This window comes from Macrosteles quadrilineatus, unplaced genomic scaffold (assembly GCF_028750875.1).
Source record: "Macrosteles quadrilineatus isolate MER2022 unplaced genomic scaffold, UCM_ALF_1.0 Scaffold_3__2_contigs__length_128488019, whole genome shotgun sequence".
Classification (NCBI taxonomy): domain Eukaryota; kingdom Metazoa; phylum Arthropoda; class Insecta; order Hemiptera; family Cicadellidae; genus Macrosteles; species Macrosteles quadrilineatus.
In genome coordinates, this window is record NW_026542596.1 from 34,791,686 (window position 1) to 34,819,316 (window position 27,631).

Below are 27,631 nucleotides of genomic sequence, written 5' to 3' on the forward strand. Positions count from 1 at the left end.
TTCAAATCTTTTGTCAACTTGTATTATGCATGACAGGATATGCAATATAGAGCACTATTGTGTGACAAAATCATCTGTCATCTGGTTCTGACAGAATGTCGATACTGTGACAAACACACGCACACTTAAACACAATCTACACAACACAGATAACACACATAGCTGTAACACGCATTCGATAAAACTTACTGTACATGAATAATGGATAAATATAGCTTCCAGCAATGGGATTAGTTTTAGGTTAATATGGGGTGATAAAAATGTAGTCTTCAGTCCTAAGTGTTATATCTATGCGATGTAGGTGCTACGTTGAGCCTTCTTAACTTAAAAGTATAGTAGAAATAATTTATAAATATACTAGCTTTATTTATAATTTTGTTGTTGTTACTTATTCAAAGCAAAAGAAAAATTCACTTGGAAAACTGATTGATCTTGTACCTCCTTTTTTATTAAAACGACATTATATCCATCAGATAAAAGATTTCAGGAGTTAGATTGCACAAAGAGGCAGAGTTTCAGCTGGAAGGAACTAAATCAAACCGTAGATATATCAAACACTCCAATGTTCATTGAATCCAGCTTTGCTTCGTTTGTGCGTAGAATACTGAAGTGTCTTCACAAAAAAGCTATTTCCCTTATCGACGCTCTTTTTAGACAAGTTTATCGAATATCGGCAACAGTTTCTTGTTTTGTCATTATCTTTACTTGCTCTGAAAGCAGTCTCGTTTCTACTTAGAATCAGACTTTACATCGGCAAGTTATTGATACGATATTTATGGATTCAATAAATATGACTTCGTGTTTGGTTAATACAAATTCAATGTTTAATGATGATATATAATTCTCTTTTTCAATGCATTAGTATGTAATATTTTTTAGATTATAATACTTTTCATTTAATGAGTTCATATTGGAAATTTATTTGATAAATACTATAACAAGTGTAGTCACACATCGTGTACACAGTATACTGCTATAATATTTCATTTCTGTTGTACAACGCACGATATTGTTTCTGTAATCCTTACTTATCTATCAATAAGCTTCATGGTGGATTAACTAATTTGTAAATTCATCCAAAGGCTTTAAGGGTAATAAAACACATATGTACATAAAATTATACAAGTATTTATTGTTACAACCATTATATTACAATATAAAGCATGTTCCTTACATGTACAGTTTCATACTTGATAATAAAATGACTAGAAATGTTACTATTAACAATGTGAGATTTTTTAAAAATTATAAAACAAAATTGATTAATTTATAAAGTGCCAAGTACATCAGCACCTTAGGAGGACTAGAAGCTTCGTAATCGAGGCTTTAGCACTATGTCTGTGAATATCTATGAATCGACTATACATTGTACGCTATTACTGACTATCAAAAATATTTTTCTCCAAATACCAAACTAAATTAATTCTATCGAATAACACTGCATCTCAATACTTGGACAGTGAATGTGTACCGTGCCTTTTATAATCATTTGGACTTGAAAATGTGTTGATTGAAACAACAAACATTAAAGGAAGATAAAAGATATGAACAATGGAAAGACATTTATAGAGGAAATACTGTGTAACCAAGCGAAACATCTTTCAATTCTTCACGAGTTACCCGCATTTACTTGAAAATTGTATTTAAGCTCAATAAAAACATCATAATTAATTTGGTAATGTTTGTTACACCAATCACACCTTGATTTCAAGAACTTTAGGTTGAATTGGATTATTAAGGTTTATTAGTACATGTTTTTAATTATACAAATAAACTGACTAACCTAACCTAACCTATAGTGTGATCGATATAACAGAAAATACCACAGGCTATTTTGGTGTATTCAAAACACCGTAGGCTACGACAAAAATCAACATTCTGTTTTCGAATAGAGTTAAACATACCGAAACAAAGAGCTGATTTCAATTTAGGAACTTGATTCATACAAAGCTCACGTGCTGCAAGCTGAATAGTTGAAAGAATAGCGTGTCACCAGCCTCGGTGATAAATCTGTCCACCACCGCTCCAGCGGAAGGCCAACAACGACCACAAACAAATAAAGCGATATCACACGGCGACAGCGAAATAATGATTGTTTCACTCGTATCGTACTACACTAAACGTGGCAACGAAACTACACGACTCTGTGATTATCAAAAGTGACGGTAAAATCAACGCTATTTACAATGTACACGGGGTGGGCTGTGGAGTTGCTCACTGTAGCTGCATGGTTACCCAGACGACGGCCCGGGGATGCACCAAGCCTCCTATCTCGCAGTTGACTGTCCTAGTCTCTCCGTTGACCACGAACAGCGCCTCGTTGGCCGGAGTGACCATGTAGTGGCCGAACACGCCCGAGGCCGCGATTGGTCTGTTGGGGTTGCCCCATTGGGAGAGGGAGGGGTGCATCGCTTTCCCCACACCGGTGATCATCTCCACCTTGCCTGTGGATAATTAATTGATTAATTGATTGTTATAGTCAGTAACATTTTCTTATACCATTAAGCCTGAAAAATTGTCTGGGTACTTAAAAAATTGTCTTATATATTTTTGTTATTTTTTATCTGCGATTACAATGTTAACAGTTTTTTTTCTGCTGATTACAGTCTCACTGATGTTAAACAACCAACTGAAGGTAGCCAGCTAATAATCTACAATTAATTTCCATTCAAAAATGGAAACAAGAAAGTTTATACTTGAGACAAAATTAAGGTTAAGTCATCAGCAACCAATGGTCATTCGAAAGCTATCTTCAGAAATAGAACAAATGCTAGGGTGGGAGAAGGCATAACAGCAATTGCCTGTTTAATTACTATTCGTCATTCAGCTGGATATAAGCTTTACAACGACACCTAAGTCGTATAAATCGGTTCAGTAGGACAAGTGAATCTAGTCTATGAATCTAGTCTAATCTAGTGACTCTATATGATACTAAGAAACCCCTTATTTGATAAGTATATAGAAGATGGATGTTTTGTACAATTGTTTGGGAAATTGTTATAGACCTACTTCCATTTCCATTATTGATACACACGTTTTCATTAAGTAAGGCATGCACACGTGTTGTACACACTGTTAAGCATTTCTTTGTATACATGTTTCCCTCAAGGATCTGCTTAAACAATTTTACATTACCTGTGACCAGATTGAGGAACAGTATATCCTCTTTGTCTACGGCGCTGGCGTACAGGTCATACCCGTGGGTTGTCTGGGACGGGTAGAACGTCATGTCACTGACATTCAGCGTCGTCTTTACGTCGAACAGAAACTTCAGTCCGGACTCTGTAAGGGTTAAAACATTAAAATATGTTGATAGTTTTTGTTACAAGTAGAGTTTTCTATAGCCTATGTACATATGTTTTTTACCGTACATATTTATTGTATTGCCTAACCATGATTCCCAACGTTAAAATGTGCGTAAGTTAGATTGAAACTACAATGAAAAACTCGTTGTACTTAATACGATACTATGTCATTTTAATATTGACAATCGTACTAAACTTAACAAGGCGTATTGGGTATTTTTTATATGGCATGTGTGATGTAACAACATTTAACTAAAAGTGCGTTTCATGTAAAAAAAATTCATTAACATAAGCTTTACCTTATAAAAATCATTTATTTAAATAAGCTTCTTACCAAGGCCATGTTGACAATTCAGCCAACACCAGAGAAGGGGAGGAACCAATGGCGACCTTACTACTTTGATCTATAAATGTTCTATTCTGTAAGTACCTTTTTTTGTACTAGTTTTATGTCGTATTTAAATATTTTACCTAAATTTGATATTTTTTGCATCTTGTAAGGAAAAGGCCTAACCTCAGCTATGTTATAGTCGTCCTGTTGTAAGATACAATTATTTAGTACTGACCATTTGAAAGTATGATATAAACATACCAGTGACTTGCTGCACTACCAGTGTGACTCCATCTCTGGCACGGTCCAGGGTGACCACAGTTCTAGAGTTGGGAGAGACCATAGGACGACCTGACAGTCCGACCTTCTGGCTGATCACAGCGTCTGTCAGGTAGTCCAAGAGGATCTGACCGGTAGCTCGACCTGTCACCGGCTCTTCGCACTCCACAATAACGAAACCATCTGTAGAAAAGTGTCTACTATTAAAAATTTTTCAATATGCTTTCTCATAATATGCCTTCAAAAATACTATTTTTAACGTAATTAACTTATACATTAACTCAACTTCACAAACACAAACACAAAATCCTCCATAACACAAAGGATGTATTGTGTTACCTGGTTGTTTGCTGAGTCACCCCACCGAATCATATCAAGCCCAGATTTAACTGCTGACAGGTTTTTTTATCCATATAAATCAGTAAACAACCCCTTAAAGGATTTGTGCTGGGGACAAATGTTTCAAGTTTTATTTCGTTAAAATTACCAAGCGAATGTTCCATTTAAAATAATATAGTTGTATTTTTCATGGGCATGAGTGACTTATGCTTGTTTAAATAGAAACTTCCTCAAGAACTCCAAGTGGAAATGACGAGGAGGTAAAAAAAACTATAAAATCTTTATTGAAAAAAAAACTTTTGTCTGATCCTACTGATTAGTAAATTTACTGCCTGATTAACCATTTTATACTAACTCCTAATTGTTATTCAAAAACTCTTATATTGATCATTTGCTCTTACATTGGCCGATGCTAGTATTTTTCTTATTCAATAGTGTGTCACTTATCCAATTACTCTACACTTACATAAAGCTGAGAATTGCATGGAGCGAGGTACACAGTTGTACGGAGTTAGGTCCAGACTACGAATGTATCTCATGTTGGCTAGGTCTAGCTTGTACAGTCCTCTCTGGTTGGTGTGGCTTACATATCCGTACTTGAACATGTGGGACATATCCTGGGGGGAAATCAATGAGTAAACACATGGAAAACAATTACAAGCTTTTGAACTGACAAAATCTGTCCAAATGTAATTTTATAGTAGCATTATCACCTTCTTCAAATTATATCACAGATATCCAATCAAAAGATGTTTATAGAGCTCCAACACTATTTTCAATATTTTCCAACACATTGGTGAAATGTATTATTGACGGTACACTTTTTCTTGAAGCTTACAGAAATTAAACAATAAATCAGTGATATAATCAGCTGGTTCTACTGGCTCACCTGTATAGGTGGCATGAAGAGGTCCCGCACCAAGTCGAACTGCCCATCTATCGGCTCCGGGTGTACAGTGTGGTGTTTCCTCTTCTGCGCGGCGTCTCTGATGACCTGGATGGTCTTTACACCTTGGTCTCGCTCACTGCGCCAGTTGAGCACCCACACTTGGTCCATGTGAGGTACGTAGTGCAGCGCCACTGGGTTCTTGTCGGTTACAACCACCTGGAAGAAAAATGTTAATGTACTTATCTGTATTTTTTAACTATGAAATATTTTGATAATATGAAATTATTGATGTATTAACGTTCTTGTTGGATGATAGCCCAGAAAACAAAATGCAATCTAAGTCTCGAGCTTATTCACTTGGAAGTATACAAGCGACCTTCAGGCCGGGAAAAGAGGGCTATATAGATTGCTGTGTATTGACGATTAAATTTATTCTTATCAATGATTGTATGATTTTTGACCAACGTGTAATTTTTCAGTGGGCTATCAATCAATGATTCTCATATAAAAGAAAATGCCAAAGCTATAAGTAAGAATAGGGTTCAGACCATTCCTTGGCAAAATATTCTAGCGTCGTAAAAAAACCACACGAAAAATCATATACAATAAAATTTATTGCTTGTGCATACACCTGACCCAACAAATAGTTTGCATATTTCCATTTAAAAATATACAAATATATAATTACACATTAACACCGGCATATTTAACTATGGGCTACTTCAATTACAGCTAAAAAGGTTCTAGTACACTTACATCCACTACGACCATCTGTATCTTGCTGATTACAAGAACTCTGTCCTTTAGAGGCTGAGAGACGTACACATATCTGTTGGCAACGTTGATTGCTTGACCCCAGCTACAGTTGACACCCTTATCACCGCATACGTACTCCTGAAGGCAAAGAAACAAAATAAACTAATTATCTAAAATGAATAATATAATTTTTAATTTTGATTGAAATATTTCCAGGTTGTCTATTTTAGCATAATATTTTATCCATTAATATTTAAAGACCCACTATACTCATACAAGACATATTCTTGAAAAATTATGTTTCTCAATACCTCATTCCAAATCTATAAAATTTATGCAATATAATTAATTATATATAACCATGAGTACAATTTAGGTGACACAAACTTCACCTAACAAAGTATATTTTTTGGACTTACAGGAACGTATAGGAACGTCACGTTCTTATTTGTAAGTTTATATTTCAACAATGAAGGCTAAGGTACAATTTATATTCTAAAAAAGTAGTAAATAAAATATTTAATTCTTTGCAAAATAACGGATGTCAGAATATATATATCTGTTAAAGAAATAGTTAAGTAACAAAAAATACATGAATAAAATAATTGAAATACAAGTAAAGGATGGAATAAAACAAGGTAAAACAAAATAAGTTAAATAAACATACTCTACATTTACTAATGGCATTTTAAATAAGGGAGGGAAATTAAAACAAAAATCTAATGAAGATAAACAAATAGGTATGCAAATGTAAATTAACATATAATAAACGAAATGAATAAACAAAGTGCTGACCTGTGTGCCAGGTATGATATCAGTAGACTGTATCTGATGGTAAAGTCTACAGGCTGTAGGCTCGTACACAGACACTCCCCAGTCATGGAAGGAGAAGAATCGTCTCTCCTCATTGGGCGCAGCTGGGACAAACACGAGTAGAACAAAGGTTTATTGTTATCAGATAGTTAAATTTAGTCATGATCAACACGATTCATGATACTCTCATTGAGCTCATATATTTTAAAGAGATTATAATTCCATATAATTTATTATACATGGTGTCCGTTAAGTCTTAGGACGACTTTATAACTTTTAAACGACAAAAACGATATCACAACCACATTTGGTATACCGTTACTGGAAAATGTAAGCTACTTTTTTGTGTACATAGTGGTCGGATATCACCTTTGGGGGACGGCCCGTCGGGGGTCAGAAGAAAATCTTTAAAGACAGCCTATGTTGAGTTGTACATCATTTTAAAGGTCTACTTCAACTGAAAACAATGCCGCAAACCGCACTTCAAAAGGTTGATCCTGCGCAAAATGGCAGATGTTCAAAGATTTTCAAAATTAGCCAATTTCTAAATTAAAACACTTTTTTAAATCTTTAAACAACTGTCATTTTGCGCAGGATCAACCTTTTGAAGTATGGTTTGCGGCATTCTTCTTTGCTTAAATTTCCCTTTAAAATGATCCCCATAACTTTACATTCAGTGATCCAAATAACTCTTCAGGGCGACGGCCCACAAGGAGTCGGAAGTCTTGAATGGAAGCATAGGTTGATATGCACATCAAATTATAGGTATTTATTAGTAGAATACAATGCCGCAAACCGTACTTTAAAAGGACCATCCGTTAAAAAATGACAGTTGTTTAAAGATTTTAAAAAGTGTTTTAATTTAAAGAAATTGGCTAATTTTGAACATCTTTTAACATCTGCCATTTTGCGCAGGATCAACCTTTTGAAGTGCGGTTTGCGGCATTGTTTTCAGTTCAAGTAGACGTTTAAAATGATGTACAACTCAACATAGGCTGTCATTAAAGATTTTCTTCTGACCCCCGACGGGCCGTCCCCCAAAGGTGATATCCGACCACCATGTACACAGAAAAGTAGCTTACAATTTCCAGTAACGGTATACGAAATGTGGTTGTGATATCGTTTGTCGTTTAAAAGTTTTAAAGTCGCCCTAAGACTTAACGGTCACCCTGTATATGCCTTTTTTCAAGAGAGAGTTTTCTTGAATAATGACTTGAGGATACTACAGGAGTGTTATGAAAATTAATTTCATAGGGTGAAAAAATGTATACAGAATAAAATGGTGAGTTGGTATAACAAGGGCATCTATATGGACACCGAAAGTGTATTTTAATCGATTACACATGGCTTAAATATATATATTTTTCTACATTATAACCACCCACACTAACTAACTAACTCCTCACAAAATTGTAGGATCCGTTAGTCATACAGGTGTTATATTTTAAACATAATTTCCTTTAAGTCTTTATGTGCGTAACCAAAAATAGTAAACCCTCCTTAAATCTTAACAACATAAAAATGTAGTAAAGAAGAACTCCATCATTTATATATTGATACCGATGTACACGCCACAGATACATGGACTAACTGTAGGCAGTTTTGCATGTACTACGGACACATTTAGACAAGCCATTCTCAAAGTGTGCTCGAGTCTAAATTTTACCTTCTCTTCTTTGATACTCTTGTTGTTTATGATACGTAAAGGAAAGTTTATAGTTATCAGTCTATTCAGTCTGGTCTGATTAAACGGTTTGCGAATGTAAAACAATTAAGTAATTTTTTACATCTTGGACTTGGATGTGGCTCAATTTGACTTCATTAATTGTATCAATATACTGTTTTGCTTTCACTTAGGAGAGCTTGTCTGGTGATAGGTAGCAGGACCTCAATCCCGAAGGTGCCAGGTTCAAATCCCACCATTAATGACTTAGTTCAGTGATAATACCTCAATCCTCTTCGTCTAGTCTGAAGTAATCTGCGTGTGTGACTTTTGTTCCGCGGTTAAAGGCTAATTTCTTCATATCACTTTTGTTATGGGGGTTAGCAGGTAGATTTTGGGACCGGCCTAAACATCGATTCTGTTCCGCGGACATCTCTTTTGTTCCACGAGAGAGGAGGTTGCACTCTCCCTCCCCTAAATCCTCTCTTTCACTCTCCTCCAAGCTTTAAACCACGGAAAAAAGTGGTACAGGCAGTAATCTGCAACACGATTTTAACTAAGAACCTTTACCCTTCTAAGCCTAGAACGTTTAAGCGTTCTATGACGTGAAGGTGGGACTAAATCTACACTATGACTCACTAGGGGTCGGCTCCTCCTGTACGATGAGGGATGATATGTCCCTGGTGACTCCTCCTACGTTGGTCGCCTGACACATGTACGCTCCAGTGTCAGCGTAGCCGATGTTGTGGAGCCTCAACTCCGTACCGTTGCCGATGATACTGTACTTGTGAGGAAAGTCCAGCTTGAGAGGCTCGTCGTTTTTCAGCCACTCAACCTAAGAACAGATTAAACCATGAGCAAAAGGATGTTATTTTTCATTAGAGATGTGCTTAAATTTAGAGTCACCATAATATCTGAGGAAATGTATTGTTTATTTATTTTATTTCCCAAAAGCATTGCCGTTTTACAGTAAAATACATTTATAACTAGAAATAAACTAATATATAAAGTAAATGAGTAGTAACAAATATAATATATAATTATTATTTGTAATAATAAATATTTACAATTACAAATAGAAAATTATAGATGGCAACAAGTAGTATAAAGTGCGTGAGTTAGATCAAAAGATTTGTGAAAATTTGATATACTGTACTATTTGGGAACGCATTTGGGAAAGAACTGTAATATACTGTAATTAAAATAGTGTGACAATAGATTGAACAAGGATCTTGAGGGTAACAAAAACATATTAAACGTCTTATTAAATAAACTAAATCGTAAAATCTATTAAGAAAATAACATTTACACTCACTGCACAGTTAAATATTCTAAATTTCGGACTACTAAATATTTCCCATGATAAGTGGAACCTCATACATCTGAACAGTATTTATAATGAATTGTAAAATTATATCCAACTCATTGAACAAAATATTTATTTTTTAGGGATTTTTTACAGAAAATTGACAAAAATGCCATCTTACCTTGGGGAATGGTTCTCCAATTACGTGGCAAAACATGGCCGCTTCTTCACCTGGCCGACGAGACTGTATTCTGGGAGTAACCTTCACATCAGGTATAGCTAAAATAGAGAAGTTTGAAAATAATACACGGCTGTGAATGGAAAAAGATTTTACATTTGTCTAAGTATTAAAATATTAACCTATTTAAGAGATTAAATTCGTAAAAAAAAATACGTCATAGTTGAGCTCACATTGAGTTTTGACACCTTAAAAAAGTATCAAAAAGTAATCTAAATTGTACTAAAAACAACTAAATAATTACCGTACCTAAAGGTATAACAACTGATTTATAACATGATAAATAGTTTTTACAAATATACTAAACATTAAATATTACAAGAGATGTATTGACGGTCATGAGCTCATTATTACCACATTCAAATTAAAATGAAATTAGTTTGTGATAAAACCTGCAATAATTAAATAAAACTATGAAATCGACCAAAAACTGTCTTTTTGACGTTGCAGTGTTTAATTTACATGGGTTTAATTTACTGAAACGCTAATTTATATTTATTTACAGCATGAACGAATGTTACGTAAATACACAAAAAAGATATCAATATTACTAGATATTAATAGCCAAGAGCATGTTGCTTACAGGTTCCAATCTAAATAAATGAAATGGGTTTGTGAGGCAAACTGTAAATAGATTAAAGCATCAATCGGAATGGAAACTGGGTTTAATTTACTTAAATGTAAAACTATATGTAATCGATTATTTCAATACGATTAAATGATCACACGATTGAATTAAATACAAAATGAAATGATCATTGTTTCGTTTTGTTAAATATAATATATTTTTAATATATTATGTTTGTATCCAATAGCAGAATTGATCTCATATCGTCTGAGTATGTAATGATTGTGTATTGTATGGAAGAATATTTGGAGTCATTTTTGGATGTCAATGAACTGTCATGGTAAAATTTTGGTGTTGTATTGTTAAGGTATTATTTAGGCGAATAGAGAAAGTAATGAGGCGTTATGAAAATATTACTGAACTATAAAATCAAAATTCCGTAAAGGTCGTCGTGCTTTTACATTCAGCTTTTTACAGAACCAAACACATTTTACGACTAGGCTAGTTTGGTACGTAATGGACTGAGACGAACAAATAAGAGTTTAGTTCATAGTTTTCCAAGAGAAGTACAAAAAGGTAATCTAGCCTCTATATTACTCCTTTCTACAAATACAACTAAGTTCAAGATAATACCTTATTTGAATCAACAATTATTAGCTACTAGGACCTGTGTGCTGGGTAGTTTTCCTTTAAAAGCTAGAATGGAACTAATTTCAATAACTTAATTAATCGAATTACTGACTTATAGCAAACGATCAAACCAACGGGTAATTTCGTATTATACCATGCCCACAGATAAATCGTCTTCCCAAATAAGATTTTAATTAGTTTAAATAACAAAATCTTCCTACTCTAAGCTAACCTAACTTAAGGGCTTCATTTTACCAATTTAGGTGTAGTAATGCGAAAGCAACTAATCACATTACATTTATACCAGCTAACTATAATCAAACATGTAGTTATCACTCACTATGCACGGTGAGCACGTGGGTCTGAGTAACATCTCTGTTCCTCTGGGCGTGACACGTGTAGTTCCCGGCATGCACCAGCTGTATCCTGGTCAGGTAGAGGGAACCGTCCGTAAACACCCTCACTTCGTCCTCCCCCAGAGACGACAGATCGGCTGTGTTCCTCCTCCAGACGATGGGAGGGGGAGGAGTACCACTGACGTCACACTTGATCTCCACGTTGTCCCCTACCCTTGCACTCAGGTGGTTCACCTCAAGCGCTTTGTCCAGCGAAACCACTGATAGGCCTGAAAAAGGTTAAGGGTTTTGTGACCTAGAGAATACTTTTGCGTGAAAGGATTAAAACAACGTATACATTTTGAGAAGGAATCTGTTTTAAACTTATTTCTTCTCTAGAATAACTACTAATTACTAACTAATTTCTTATTTATATGTCATGCTTTGCTTGCATTGATCCTTTTTTCCTCTGCAAGATACATTCGTAGTTTAGCCAGATGATTTCGGAGGGGAGTGCCCTATACCTGATTCCCCATCCACCTGGGAAGTGGCCAATTGTTTAAGATATGGGAAAGTTTTAGGTACTTAAAGGTCAATAGAAAGGTTCTATCATACAGACTATAGGTATGGCCATACCTTAACACATTCTCTTAGTTTCTTAACTTTATACTAAATGTGTTCCTATCTCAAAAATCGTGATTTAGTTTACTTAATCCTATCTAAAATACTTAGAGTCCTCGAGAGTGATACTGTTGGTCTAAAAGTCCAACACAAACGAAAAACAACTTCTATAAAAGTTAGAACTACAGATAAAACCAAGCCTATTTCACCGGAGAAATATATAATGTAAAAAATAGCCATTAAACTGAACATAGATTTTATGGGAGTGCTATTACCAATTAATAATATAGCAACACTCAATGCCTGGTTCAAATATCTCTATATTGTATCCAACTGTCAAACTTCACCGACCTATCACAAGCATCATCTCCTCAACTTGAGGATTTATTTATAGAAGTTTACTAGGACACCACTAACTTATCCTATCCCAGTTTATGTTGAAGTGTACTTTGCACTTACTGTACAGTTTGCTGAAGGCAGCGTAGAACTCTGCCCTGCTAAGCCGACTGTCCTTGTCTGCATCATCGTATGTTATCATGTCTCTTAGTGCGCAAATTTGGGACAACTGGCTCAACTGTTCTCGCTCTGCGACCTGTTGGAAACAATATTTTTTTAGCATCAATAAACCTATTTGATAGGGTCTTCGCCAATGGGGAAGCGAGCTGGTCTAAATACTTTAAATATGTAATTCAAAAATTATTAATAATGTAGGTATTTTAAGCCAAGGTTAATCCACACCAGGGAGTACCGCATCCACAGTGCATGCCTATAAACATCCACAATTTATAGTGGTAGAGCACAGGACTTCAGTCATTGAGGTCCAGGGTTCAAATCCCGCCAAATCACTAATACAAGTATTCCAGGGATAATGCCATAACCCCTAGGCCTAGCCTGAAATAATGCAAAAAACAATCCCAGGATCGACCCTAGAACAATAACAGTGTACTGTATTCTCCAATGGAAACGGAATGAGGATGCGTGTAGGATTACTTGCAAAGCGGGGACGAATAAATTGTGCACGAGTTCAAAAAGGGGTTTTAAAATAATTTGACTAAAATTATGATAATCAAAGTGAAAGTATGCGTGATAAAAGGATAATGTCAAACAACTCCAGATGTTTTCCTACAAGTGACTAAATCATCGCAGTATTAGAGTGGTTTGGTTCCTACACAGTTCAGCCATTAACTAAATTTGCTTTATATATTTGTTAGTTCTAAATTTTTGGCAGCTGAGTTGGTAATTTGATTGCCTAATACCCTAATACTCATAAGGCCAACGTATTGTTGAAAAAGGCAGCAGCTTTTTAATTTAAAGAAACAAATCACAGGTGTCAACGATTTAATTAATCACTTTTATTAAACGAACATTATCAGATTAAACCTACACAATACTTTACCCGTCTTTCACTCGTATTTGGTTTATATTTAAGCTGATGTTATATTTCTATTGTTAATTTAAGATATCTTTTTGAATTTTCGGGATTTGGTGTAATTTTTTATACAAAAACATCGTCAATCCATCCTGACTGTGATAGAATGTGCTAAACTGACGTGAAATGATAGAATATTAATAGCAATCACAGGGTTAAAGCTAAAAACTATGTTCTACAATCTATATGCAATAATCGTTAACTCACTAGGTCCAGTTCATCAGTATCTAGTAGACCGTTGTTGTTTTCGTCGTACATTCGGAACATCTTGGAAACCAAGTACTCCTTTCCAGAGGCTCGCGGGTCAGATCCCATCATCTTGGCGTGGTTGAACAGAAGAAGATTGTCCTGCAAGAATTATGTATTTACATAAATTATATAAAATCGTTCATTGTGTGTTTGGTCTTAGAATACAATGGTAACCACAACCATACATACAGAATGTTTTAAAAAGATGCTCCAGTTTCCTAAATGTTTTATTAAAGTTATATAAATATGAATACATTAGAGATATGAGTAAAAATAATCAAACAAAAGGTTATATCGAATCTTTGTGTAAATAAAGTGAAAAATAAATTGTTTGTATGTTAATAAAAATATATAAAATTTGCTATAATTTCTCTTTTATTAGGAGTAAAAATAATCAAACAAAATGTTACATCGACTCTGTTAAGTAAATGAAGTGAAAATAGAATGGTTTTTATAGATATATAAAAAATGCTAATGTACAGGATAACTAAATTAACTTTATACTCTTTTTACCATCATTAAACTTATATACACCCAATTAAACAATCAGAGTCAAGTTAGCTTACAGTGAACTACCCAAAGTCGTGAGTTTCAAAACGCATATTTTAACTTTAAACTAATTCAAATTGTAATGTGACGGTAGTAGAGTATGTTAATTGAAATTACATAATACATTTGACTTCTTTTGAGATGGGGCCTAAACAGCTCATATAAACTTTACTTTGATGACCTTTTTCCTTTTGACCTTTTCAAAGGCTTCGTTTTCTCCTTAGGCTAATCTTTGTGTCAACACCAGTAAGTTTTCTACCTCCTACTTTATACAATTGTCACTCCTACTATGTTTGAAAGGCAACCGTGTTGTAATAACTTGCATTTCTTTCTATTGTTATCCATCCCTCCACATTACATATACATAAAGCATAAGCCTTAAACGTACAAAAACCATATACACTACCTTAAGTATTTCATACTCCTGCAGAGAGCACTCTTCTTTGTCGTAGTACAAGTCTGTGTCTGCCTCGTTGTCCTCAGGATTACCATCGGGAAGATCAGGGAAGCTGCTGTTGGTAGCAGGAATTGTTACAGGAGATGTCGTAGATGAAACTGTTTCTAGCTCTACTAGAGATATGTTCTCAGCCTTCTTGATTGGAGTCCCATCTGCAAGTAAGAAAAAGTCGGTTGATAGTCAACGGCAAACTTGGCAAATTTTTACAATAACATTAAGATTTGAGGAAGAAATTCCATCGATAGACTAAGAAAGATTATAAAATGTTGATCAGTCATTCAAATTGGGAGCACTAAAAAGTAATCTCTCTTACGTACACGATCACGTACCCAAAAACCTACGGGGCTTAGTTGTGGGTTCTGTGTTTAGTTGTGACTTACTGCGGCTTAAATAAGCCTGTCATTACGTTTACCATGGTTTTAGTGGTAAAATTTCACCAAGATATTTTTGATGTTTTAAGTTCTGTGAATGTATATACAACATAGGAGTGTGAACCGCCTTTACGGGGATTGCTGTGGTGTTCCACCAACATTTGTTACAATATTTAGTACTGAAAAATATTATTAATTGCACAAAATATCTTTATCCCAAATATTTTTAAGAAAGGGTAAGTCACTGACAAAACATAGGCTACGATATGATGTCAAAGTTCTAAATATTACATAAAATCTTCAACAAAAACTGGAAACTTCAAGGAAAAAGTCAAGCAGTAATTTTTCAAAGACATTACACTTTTACACCTACCTGGGGATATGCACGAGAACGAGTGGTCCACTACGATATTTGAGTTAGTAAGACACGACGTTCTATGTAGTTCACAGTGGTTGTCGTAGAGTCTACCATCAGACCCACACACTGCCTTCTGGTGCTTACTACATCTCCTTTGACACACACACTGTGCCACACCGTTCACTACATGGCACTCTCTGCCCTTGCCACAATACTGGACTAGACATGGGTCTGAAACAATACAATATATGTTAGTTCCACAGTGCTTGCCATAGAGTCTACCATCAGACCCACACACTGCCTTCTGGTGCTTACTACATCTCCTTTGACACACACACTGTGCCACACCGTTCACTACATGGCACTCTCTGCCCTTGCCACAATACTGGACTAGACATGGGTCTGAAACAATACAATATATGTTAGTTCCACAGTGCTCACCATAGAGTCTACCATCAGACCCACACACTGCCTTCTAGTGCTTACTACATCTCCTTTGACACACACACTGTGCCACACCGTTCACTACATGGCACTCTCTGCCCTTGCCACAATACTGGACTAGACATGGGTCTGAAACAATACAATATATGTTAGTTACACAGTGCTCGCCATAGAGTCTACCATCAGACCCACACACTGCCTTCTGGTGCTTACTACATCTCCTTTGACACACACACTGTGCCACACCATTCACTACATGGCACTCTCTGCCCTTGCCACAATACTGGGCTAGACATGGGTCTGAAACAATACAATATATATTAGTTCCACAGTGCTCGCCATAGAGTCTACCATCAGACCCACACACAGCCTTCTGGTGCTTACTACATCTCCTTTGACACACACACTGTGCCACACCGTTCACTACATGGCACTCTCTGCCCTTGCCACAATACTGGACTAGATATAGGTCTGAAACAATACAATATCTGTTAGTTCCACAGTGCTTGCCGTAGAGTCTACCATCAGACCCACACACAGCCTTCTGGTGCTTACTACATCTCCTTTGACACACACACTGTGCCACACCGTTCACTACATGGCACTCTCTGCCCTTGCCACAATACTGGACTAGACATGGGTCTGAAACAATAGGTACATGTATATGGTTCACAGGGAACCCATTCAGATTTAAACACAGTTTTTTATGTGCTTCTGACCTCTATTCTTTTATACAAATAGAAAAAGATACAATAAAGGCCTAATTATAGTTAACCTTGAACCTTTTAAGGGTCTTCTTAAAAAAAGAAAGTGCCTGGCATAACATTACTAATTTATAAAACTATTTGAAAAATATTTCAACATATCAGGGTGGTAAAAAAGTCCCTGGACAGTTGAATATTTTAAAAAATAATGCAGATAGAGCTATAATACTTGGTACAAAGTTACAGGGCATAAAACTCTATTTTAACACATATTCAGTGATCCAATAACCCTTCAGGGGGACGGCCCACAAGGAGTCAGAAGAAAATCTTAAACGGAAGCATAGGTCAATATGCACATCAAATTAAAGGTCTTTTTTTGTAGAATACAATGCCGCAAACCGCACTTCAAAAGGTTGATCCTGCGCAAAATGGCAGATGTTCAAAGGTTTCTTGAATCCGCCATTTTGAATCTTTGAACGACTGCCATTTTTTACTCAGGCATTCTTTTGAGCTTGAATTTACGGCATCGTAATCTAAAAGTGAAGACCTTTAATTTGATGTGCATATCGACCTATTCTTACGTTAACAATTTTCTTCTGATTCCTAGGGCTGTGCCCCTGAGGAGTAATATAATAGCAATGTAAATTAAATGAATCTTTGAACAACTGTCATTTTGCGCAGGATCAACCTTTTGAAGTGCGGTTTGCGGCATTGAATTCTACAAAAAAAGAACTTTAATTTGATGTGCATATTGACCTATGCTTCCGTTTAAGATTTTCTTCTGACTCCTTGTGGGCCGTCCCCCTGAAGGGTTATTGGATCATTGAATATGTGTTAAAATAGAGTTTTATGCCCTGTAACTTTGTACCAAGTATTATAGCTCTATCTGCATTATTTTTTAAAATATTCAACTGTCCAGGGACTTTTTTACCACCCTGTATAATTCTGTGATAGAGGAATAAAAGTTTCAAAATATTGGTCATGAAACGTAACTGATCTATAAATTGTTTGAAGAAGATTTTGTTAATATAGTCAAAAACACTGAAAAAAGACCATTCAATCACATACATATTTCTTTTGGTGATCTGAAAGATAATTTTGTGGCATTAAACCTGGCTAAAAGAATCTTTATGTAATTGAAACTGTAAAAATAAATTGCAATATCTGATTCGTTTAGCTGTAAATACTGTTCAGGACAAAATGGCTCTTTGTAGAACAATGTGCAAACTATTACAACATTGTTAAATTAAATTAAAGTTTATTTATAACCGTAAGCCATGACAATAGATAGTTTTAATTAAGCCATATAAGGTCTATTTCATTGGCGAACCATTAATTTAGTACCTTTTCATATTCATCATAATTTATTTAAAGTTTTCAACCCCTTTCGTTTTGTTCATATATTTGGTAAGATTTATGAATTGCATATCAATAATTCCAAATCTGTTAATTTATTGAATATTTTCTTGTAATATACCATATTATTACTTAATGTTTTCTAATAAAACATGACAGGCCACAGGACATTACACAAAGCCTTTTATCATTTTATATAATATTTTATATATTATTTTTATATATTTTATATATTATCTTTATATATATTTTTAGTTAAAGTCCTTTAAAAACCTTCATCTGGTTTATTCAATTATTTATTTAATCTAAAACCTTTCATGATATACCTTTACAGGAAATAATAAACAGTTTCAATACGTTTGAAATAAAAAATTTAAGTTAATCCATCATCAAAGTTATGATCAGTAGGCCTACATCCATTCCTAAAAGGTGCCAACATTTATTAATAACATACATGTACTTCTGTAAGTTTATGAGAATAATATTTTCTACAGGTAGAGAGAAATTCAAACTATCCTAAAACATGCTAGTAAAATAAACATTCAAGCTTCTTTATTGAGAACGGAATACAGTAAGGGACGTAGTAGCATATTAAGCAGCTCTTAAACCCAGCTGTTCCCACGATAGCCCAGTTTAGCTCCATTCCTGAATACCTGGGCGTTACATTATCCTGCTGTGAATTTAATATTTTTGATATAAGATATATTTATCTCCATAAATATCTTCTTTGCAATATATTTCTAGTTGTTATTCTTTATCAAAAGGTCCATAGAGTGTTTTTTTTACACAAAACATATTAGAACTGCTGTGAGACACTTTGTAACGACAAAAAAACTCACATGTTGGTATACCTGTTTTATTTATTTATTTGCTGATCAGCCGTTATTCAAAGTTGCATAGCTATTACATTTACGGGGGAGAACTTCTGTGAATAAGAACCAACTTGTCGTTTTAAGAAGCTCAAAAAGAATGTATTATTGTATTGGTATCATGCAAAGAAATGTTCGAAATAAAGCTTTTATGTGGTATATTCAAGTAAAACAACTATTTTTAGACTTACCAAATTTAAGAAACCGGATCTGTATAAACAAACTTAAACCTACAATACTTTAGCTTGTAAAAACACCATGTTGAATATTATTCACAAGAAATGTTCAATAACACTAAATCTCAGACAACTAGAACAATGTATTTCAACCCATCAGCAACAAAGTAAAGAAAACACAAATAAAACACGTATGAGCTTGTTGTGTCATTTAAATAGTGTCTCGCAGTACTTGTAATCAACATATTTATTGCCTTACTATTCTACAGCTTCCATTACTCATTGAATCGTGACTTACTTTGTTCTGTGAGTGAGTCTACGCTGTCTACATAGTCTTCTGGCACTACCGTTGTCACTATTGGCAGTGGTTGTGGAGAGGCTTCTTTTCGATGCCTCGACCTCTGTAAAATATCGAAGTAATGTAAGAAATTAACTATAAACAGAAAACCTGTCTCTTAAAATAAGACATGTATAATTGAGTACTAAACTAAAAACTATGAACTGTTGAGATATAGTAGTTTACGCAACGATCGCGTTAAGTGAGTCTTTACGACACGAGTAGAAAATTTAAGGCACGAGCCTTGGCGAGTGCCTTAAAAACTTCTACGAGTGTCGTAAAGACTATTAACGCGAGTTGCGTATACTACTTTACCTACGACCGTTTTTTTAATTACTATCAATCTGGATTTAATTACTAACAATCACTACTGATAACTTTTTAGAGAGGTTATGTTTTCGTGTATTGTCATTGCCACTGAAAGTGATGCAACGACTTGTTGTATAATCAGCTGATTTCCTGTAATTACGTGTTTGTTAAACTTCGTTAAATATTACATTGCTAGCAGCATTCTTACCATAAATAATATTGTACCAGGTACAATTCGGCAAATATTTCATTTATTTTTGGACTTCCACCAACTTAATTAAGAATACGCGAGTATCAACATGAACAAGTCGGATCAACAATTAAATTGGTCAACTGATCAGCTGATCAGCTGATTAGTTGAAGTTCGAAGCATTACAATTTTAATTCTTTTCTCTCAGTACTTGAACCTCATTGGCCCGTTACCTGTGTGGATATGAGAAAACTATGCGGATATGAAATGAAACTATGCGGATATGAAAGTAAACAGCTGTAAAGTGAAACTTTTCAATTCTAAGAACTGGACTGAACTGGCTACTTTAAAAAACGGTCGTAGGTAAAATTGTTTACTAAACAACTCAAATCATTTTTTATTTGATTTAATTCCCCTTACACATGTCTTAAGTTTAGAGAGTCCATTACTTTGTGGGATTACTTTTAAACTATTCAAAAGACACTTGGCAATATCTGGTTTTAGGTTGTTTTCCTTCCAATATATGACTCCATATGTGATACATATATTTTTATTGTTTCTTTGAACAATTTCTATTTAGAATCATTAATAAAAATGTAAATATAACGCTGGCAGAGAAATTGTTTTACTTCATTTAAATCACAGAAGATATATTTGTTTACAGAAGTCGAAACTAAAATCTAAATAAAAAGTTGTTGTGTTTACGTAACAATCACCTTAAATACTATTGCTTTTCCAACCAGTAGCATTTTATGGAAGACATTCCTCGCTAGTACCTCTCTCTTCAGCTTTATATGAAGTTAGGTAAGCCACACACCTATTTAAAAAAATAAAAATGCCATTTGCTTTTATTGCGAAAAAGTTTTTCAGTAAAAAACATGTATACACATTGTTTAATTCTTTTCACAAATTATTGTAATTATATTAATTAATTGTAATGAGCTTGAATCAATCATTGACGAAACCAAATATTACGATTTGCTGAGAAATATTACCTTGTCAAATTATATTCTAAAAAATCTGTACCTAGTAACGTTAGTTGTAGTTTTTCCTGATATATATTTTGTCAATGTAAATAAAAAAAAGTTATTTTTGGTATTGAAAATACGTTATTAAACAAACACTTGCTCATCCAAAACCATTACACAGTTAAATCTACAGCTCGGCGGTGAACATAGCACGTCCTAGATCACCGGAATACGACTGTAATCACCAAAGGCCATTGTGAAGCCATTCATCAGAGCCAAAGCTAGGAAGCCCTAAATGGTCATAAATGAAAGAGTTTTATCGATCATCGCCCCCGAGGGCATCTTTAATCTCCGCCACAACTCTATCGAGACTGAATACTGTTTAATCCGCAGAAAAGTAATTAATGTGTCACAGCCAACTGTTTGAATAATGATCTCAATGGGATTACAGGGTTAAATTACCTCCCTCTTTTTGAAACCGTTGAGGAATAATTGGTAATGCAGATTTGGAATGGATGTAGGTGTATTTTATCGATCTGGGTTTAGGAGAGGTTGAAATGTTAATGATGCACGATGAAATGTGATACTTATCTATACATTTAATTATGATTTTATTAAATAAATATAACCATACTATGTAAGGTTTTGCCAAATGTTAAGCTCTAAAGTACTAAATTATGTTTTTAATTATTTTAAGCTATGTACACTCACATTGCTGTGTAATAAAATATAAGGAATACTGTTCCGTGACACACATATATTTCTTGGAATCATACTGCCAACTGGCTTCTATTTTTTTACCATCGGCATTTCTTTCACCAAAACCAATTGATTAGTACCATAATTTTGAGATTTAGGCAAATATGAGGATGGGATCTATGTTTTACCCAGGACCTCAAAGTGGAAATGTGTGTTTTTGTTTTTGGGAAGCATATACAAAATTTAAAACCCCATTAAGTGACATATTATTTTCAAGGCCCTTTGGTGGAGGATAATAAGTAGAAACCAGAGGTGTCAACCTATTACAAAATGACTACAAGGGTTACGAAGAGTTTACTTTTTCTTGTATAGTCAATTACAAGATTAAGAGAAAATATCCACACTTCTGCCTAACACGGTAAATAAAAATTTTGTCTTTATTATATTTAAATACACAACGCATTGGGAAAAAAAATTACTTTCATTTATTTAAATTCATGGTAATACATACAAGCAAAACCCCTTTTAAACCCCTTTTTTTTGTTACCCCAAAAAACATGATTTAGTTGTGCTCTTATCCCCTTTAATTTTTCTAAACTCCAAACTCATTTATTTCACATAAGTTAGGAGTAAAAGTAACGTACACTGAAAGGTCGTCCCTGGTGACTAGAACCTGTCAAGAGCTGTCAAACGACCAAACTTGACCTGACAGCAACAGCACTCAGGGCCTCGAGACAAACTAACAGTAAAACTTATCATATCTCCACAGTCCAGGGAATTCTGCTGTTGATAAACTAAATTTGTGGAAAATTTGTAATGTGCACAAATGCGATAAAACTTTCATTTTTTGTTTTAACCATTAATTATTTACAAAAAAAAACTTGTCTACATTGTGATTCTACTTTTCACATATTGGTTTATCGAAAAACTAATTGTCAAAAGATTGCAAGTCAGTTAGACTGCAATGATAAGATAGGTCTCAAAACTTAGCTGAATTCTATTGACCTAACAAGCTTGTTAAATGATTTGCAAATTTGTGATATAAAAATAAATTTTTCACCACACTATGATGTTTTTGGCTGTATTACATACGTTAATTGGTGGCTGAAAGTTACGTTTTGCTGGCCATGCTAGCTGTTATCGTAATTTGGGGACCGAGCAGGTTTTTACAGCCCTGGGCCGCAAAATCAGCTGTCTGCTTACTTACTTAAAACATGAATGCATTTTAAATACACAATCAAAATCCATAGCATTGCAATAGAATTGTGTTATTGTCACTGTTGCGTGGTAACTATTTATTTTTATTTTTGCTGATTCCTCAAATTATTTCTTCACATAACCTTAAAGTTGTAGTTGTGTTGACTATCAGTGTGCATTATTATAGTGGTGAATGGTGGTAATAGTGAATAGTGTGGTGAAAAATAGTTCGTACCACGGACCGAAATGGTTTTGCAGCTCTCGATCAATTTAGGTTCTCGACTTCGACTCGTACTTAAAAACTATCTCGAACTGGCAAAACCTCATTTTCGGCCCTAGGTACGAAATATACAATTAATATTTTCATTTTCAGTAATATTGGTTAACTCGTTTTACGTTAACAAATATAGAGTCAGAAACACTGTGATTAAATTATGAGAAAACTATATAAACATCGTATCATATCCGGTGACTATTGCATTTAAATTCTGTAAACAAAATGTTTTTGTGGATTGATTTAAACTTGTAACACTGCAACCTGCAGATAACTAAATTAAACTTCAATCCAACCTACGACAACTTGAATGATATTGACACAACAAAGTTATTTCTGAAACTTCCCAACGAGCTGAACAAACCGAAAACTAGTTAACTATCATAAACAGATGATTCGTAAGTGTGTTTTGAACTTCCCAACTGAACCGAGTTAGTTCTGTTTATTTTAGGTGTAAATTCATTACAACATTTATTTTCTCTATAGTATAAAATATATTTGGTATGTTAATTAATGTATTTTTTTAGTTTATTTTCTTAATTTTCTATCTTACTTCGATTGTTTTATGTTTCATCTTAATAGAGTTATTTCACTACTTAATCAACAAGCAATCAACTGATTGATTTATTTACCTATTTACTTAAAACTTAAACTTATATCTGTATTCATTGTTATTAAAACGTTTTTTCTATCCTCCGCCAACTTTTTGATCGTATAAGAACAATAAAGTTGTTTCAACACACCAAATAGCACTTTCCTTCATTTAGCCCTATAGATATCCTAACGTGAACTTTTTACAATATAACTGAACCCAAGCTAAAGCAATACAACTTACTAACACCATACATAGAGTTAAATTACTTCTTATTTTATGATACTTTATCACTCTTAAAATGTCCATACTGTAAAAAAAACATTCAGGACCAAATCCGAGAGAAAAGCTTAGATTTTGAGCTTCATCGAGTCCAAACTAATGTAAAGTCATATCCTATCAAGATAGAGTCTTGGGCCGTTAAGTGTATAAGCCGCTCTATAGAGAATAGCAAGGGATGGTCAATTTATCTTAGATGACTGACCAAGCTTTTAACATGAATTGAATGGACCAAGATAGTAATCAAATAAAAAACTGCTTAAGTAATAATCACGACTATTACAATGTGCCACACATACGGCTAATAAAATATCACTTAATTTTTCGAATTATTTGAGTGAATTTTTTATGTTTTTGATGGAGTTTTAGGAATTAAACTTAAAAATATAGTACTGATTTTGGAACCACGGCGTGAATGTCAACCAACAAGCAGGAACAAATCGTTAAACATACACCGGTTATAATGTCTGTTATATTTTCAGCTAACAATGAAGATTGAACTACAATTTCTCGACACGCAATGTGTGTAACATACTTATCAGTTGGTTCAACAAACATGAATGAAAGAAGTTTAAAAAACGTCTCAGACATGCCGTTACAATGAGCTTTAAGAGCCCCATTGTACACCAAGTACCGCTTAAAGTCGAAGACGACCTTAAGGCATATTACCGTATCACTTCTTAAGATGGATTTCGTAGGTTAAAGACATGCACTTCAAATACAAAATATAACCCAGCAGTTTAAACGTCAAAATAAAATCTAAAATATGTCTACCTAAACTATGATTCTTACTGTACAATGTAAGATTCAAAACGGGGCATTAAAATTCTACATGGATATTTACGGTAAAATAATAGCATTTGATAGCAATTACAAATGTATTAACATTCTATATGATTATTAAACAAATTAATTATTTTTTTACCAGAAAATGATCAAATATTATTAATTAATAGTATGTAACAAATTGTCACGTAGGAAATAACTTAGCTAACTTAATGAAAACGCAGCAGGACTAATTAAGGGTAATAGTGTAATAGTAAAGTCATCAGCAAAACTTCGCAACACCTAAAGTATCTTCAAACTATTGAGCTATCAATAACTACACCGTTTTGAAACTTGATATCTGCTTGCCAGTTAATTAAAAGTTATAATAAACATTTCTAATTGAACTTGAACTTGCAATGACGAAGTTTTAAATAGAAAATATGACCAAAAAGTAATGTGGATATTTAATTTTAATACGTATATCTTTTATTTAACAAGTAAATGTTGTAAAGTTACTTAGATATTCCTCTAAACATTCTTGATTTCAATGTTAGTTAATTGTATTGTTAAAACTAAGATCACAACGGAATGATGGAGGCAAGGTAAGAAATTGGGATCATTTAAGCATTTTAAGTTTTCTATTATAAGATTTATACACCTTATAAAACATGCCACAACAAAGGGTTATGTAAAGTAGTAATATACATTTCTATTTTGGTCAACTTAGACTTTTTAAATAACATTTCTCAAGCAAACGCCCTCAATGAATACAAAATATAACGACTGTTTTCTAATTTTGGCACCACAATGTGCACGCTCCCGTGTCATTCTACATTTACGTTAATGTTGTAACTAGATTGTTATCTCATGCAGATTATCGAGCTGACCTTTTGGCACTGAGCTCACTTGCGTTACAAGTGTCCATATTTATAAGAGTATCAACACGCTAGCCATAATGTAAATATATTTGTGGGAAAGGATGAAAAACTAGTTTTGCTTAAAATAGATCAAACTAGAACAGAAAATAAAGATTTAATTGTAATAATAATCAAACCTTAGAATAATAATAGATTTGTTTGATGAATATATGTTATAAAGTATAAAATAATGTAAGGACCATTTTCTGATTGAAATATTTAGCAATTGATGGAAAAACTAGGATGAAAAGGAAAATTCACCAAGTTTGCAAAATAATTGGTTTTCCCATTGGAACGAGATTCAAAACATAAATACCTGTTTCTTTAAGGGAGTTATTTGTTTGCTCGTTACATCAAATCTTGTCACAATAATACTTAAATGGATTTGATTTACACTCTTCTACTGTTCGATAGATCCACTGTTTACCTACACAGGCTGGCTACCTGTGTGCGTAAAAGCATTTTTACCTCCTCTCCCTTAAAAAAAATAACCTACAAATTGTATTGGATGTTATTGGTTTTTAATTTTATTCTGATAAAAAGCTTAAATGTTTCAAAGTGTATTGTACAACTCACTGAAGCACACTAATAGCATGATATTTTCATTAGTTTGCACTTAAACAACTAAACGTGGGAAACTAAGTTATACTTGTGTTTAATGAATACAAAGAAAGTAATCTAAATATATATACTAATTATAAAGGAGCACAAAACACAGGTATGTATATGGTAAAACCATTAGCAAACTGTCAAGTTGTATAACACCCACAACAATCAACACTTCCCACAGAGCAAGTTGGTACGACTGACATTTGATATCAGGTGTGCTTCGAAACATAAACACCGATCAGTCAAAACATCCCGCCATTGGAGCTTTCGCCATATTGACTCTGTGAAATTGGAGGGAAGGGTAAAAGTTTCAGGGTAATCCATTACAGTTTACCCTTTTCACGCTTCGCGCTACCCCTATAACAAATGCTGCCATGGGTGTGTTTAACTGATTGGATTAAAGGTAAGTCTTTAATACTTGTACCATATCTGGGACGGGTGGCGTCGTCCTGTAATCCAGCTACTAGGAGGTTACGAATTGTGGATATTTATAGGAATGCACTGTGGATGCGATACTCCCTGGTGTGGATTAACGTCGGCACGAGTGAGTACTACGACTATCCGCAGTGCTATCCTGATAAATAGACCAATTTGTATATACCAAGGCATAAATGTGGTTCAGGTTCCACTATAAACTGTAGTTCCCTTAGTTGCCATTAGCTGTATGGACTATTAGTTAACAGCTGTTTCTAAGGAACAAGTCACTAACAAGACTACAAGATCGGGCCACTCATCCTACACTCATCTCCATTCATACTTGGCTTAAAATACCTACTTTGTATGGTTGCAATTTCAAAGAAAAGTATTAAAGTATTAAGGTTTAAGTTATAACAGCTTAGCCTGTAAAAATTATCTATTGTAGATTTTAAAAGTTTATTTAGTTTAACATGACTGTCTGTAGACATTTTTTTATGTAAAAATATAAGTGAATGAAGAAAAAACAAATATTAAAGTTTAAATATTAAAGACTTTTGATAAAATAAGTTTCATCTTTACCGAGTTCAAGGTAAAGTATAGTCGTGTCCAATCAAGATAGAGCCCCAGGCTCTAAATGTGGGAGGCAGAGAATATCAAGGGATGGTCAATTTACCTTTAGAGGTCTGAGGAGCTTTTAGTAGACAATGTTTTATTGAAGAGTTGTAACATCTTAAGAAATAGTTCTATTATCACAGCCTACGAAATAAAATATTTTACAAATATGGGTATAGAGAGGCTTTTTTCAAATATAGAATTGAACATTATCTTTTAACATTTGTAGGATAAGTGAAATATTTAGTCGGTCCGATTACGACATCTTCCGTAGATTATTATAATGATTATGTTAACTGTTAAAAAGAGTTATTAAAAGCAGCACAAAATACTTACAAATCAAAACTTATATTTATTGCATTTCCTAATCAATTTGTAACTGAATCGTGATTTTCATTCTAATCTGTTTAATTCTTTTCTTTATGAGT

General features: G+C 34.0%; 1 protein-coding gene across 1 annotated transcript in view; it reads right to left on the reverse strand.

The window, feature by feature from the left end:
* Positions 1-1,128: 1,128 nt before the first annotated feature.
* Positions 1,129-27,631, reverse strand: part of LOC128989102 (follistatin-related protein 5-like) — a 61,582-nt gene continuing 35,079 nt past the window's right edge. Inside the window, exons 3-20 of the mRNA XM_054410963.1 lie at positions 19,334-19,436; positions 16,282-16,572; positions 15,973-16,059; positions 15,769-15,888; positions 15,502-15,717; positions 14,707-14,909; positions 13,710-13,850; positions 12,533-12,665; positions 11,458-11,742; positions 9,863-9,960; positions 9,015-9,210; positions 6,695-6,816; positions 5,900-6,037; positions 5,144-5,359; positions 4,721-4,871; positions 3,898-4,098; positions 3,136-3,282; positions 1,129-2,444 (exon numbers count right to left, since the gene is read on the reverse strand). Coding sequence (XP_054266938.1) covers positions 2,215-2,444; positions 3,136-3,282; positions 3,898-4,098; positions 4,721-4,871; positions 5,144-5,359; positions 5,900-6,037; positions 6,695-6,816; positions 9,015-9,210; positions 9,863-9,960; positions 11,458-11,742; positions 12,533-12,665; positions 13,710-13,850; positions 14,707-14,909; positions 15,502-15,717; positions 15,769-15,888; positions 15,973-16,059; positions 16,282-16,572; positions 19,334-19,436 — 3,078 coding nt within the window. The 3' untranslated portion in view covers positions 1,129-2,214. The remainder of the gene's footprint in view (positions 2,445-3,135; positions 3,283-3,897; positions 4,099-4,720; positions 4,872-5,143; positions 5,360-5,899; positions 6,038-6,694; positions 6,817-9,014; positions 9,211-9,862; positions 9,961-11,457; positions 11,743-12,532; positions 12,666-13,709; positions 13,851-14,706; positions 14,910-15,501; positions 15,718-15,768; positions 15,889-15,972; positions 16,060-16,281; positions 16,573-19,333; positions 19,437-27,631) is intronic.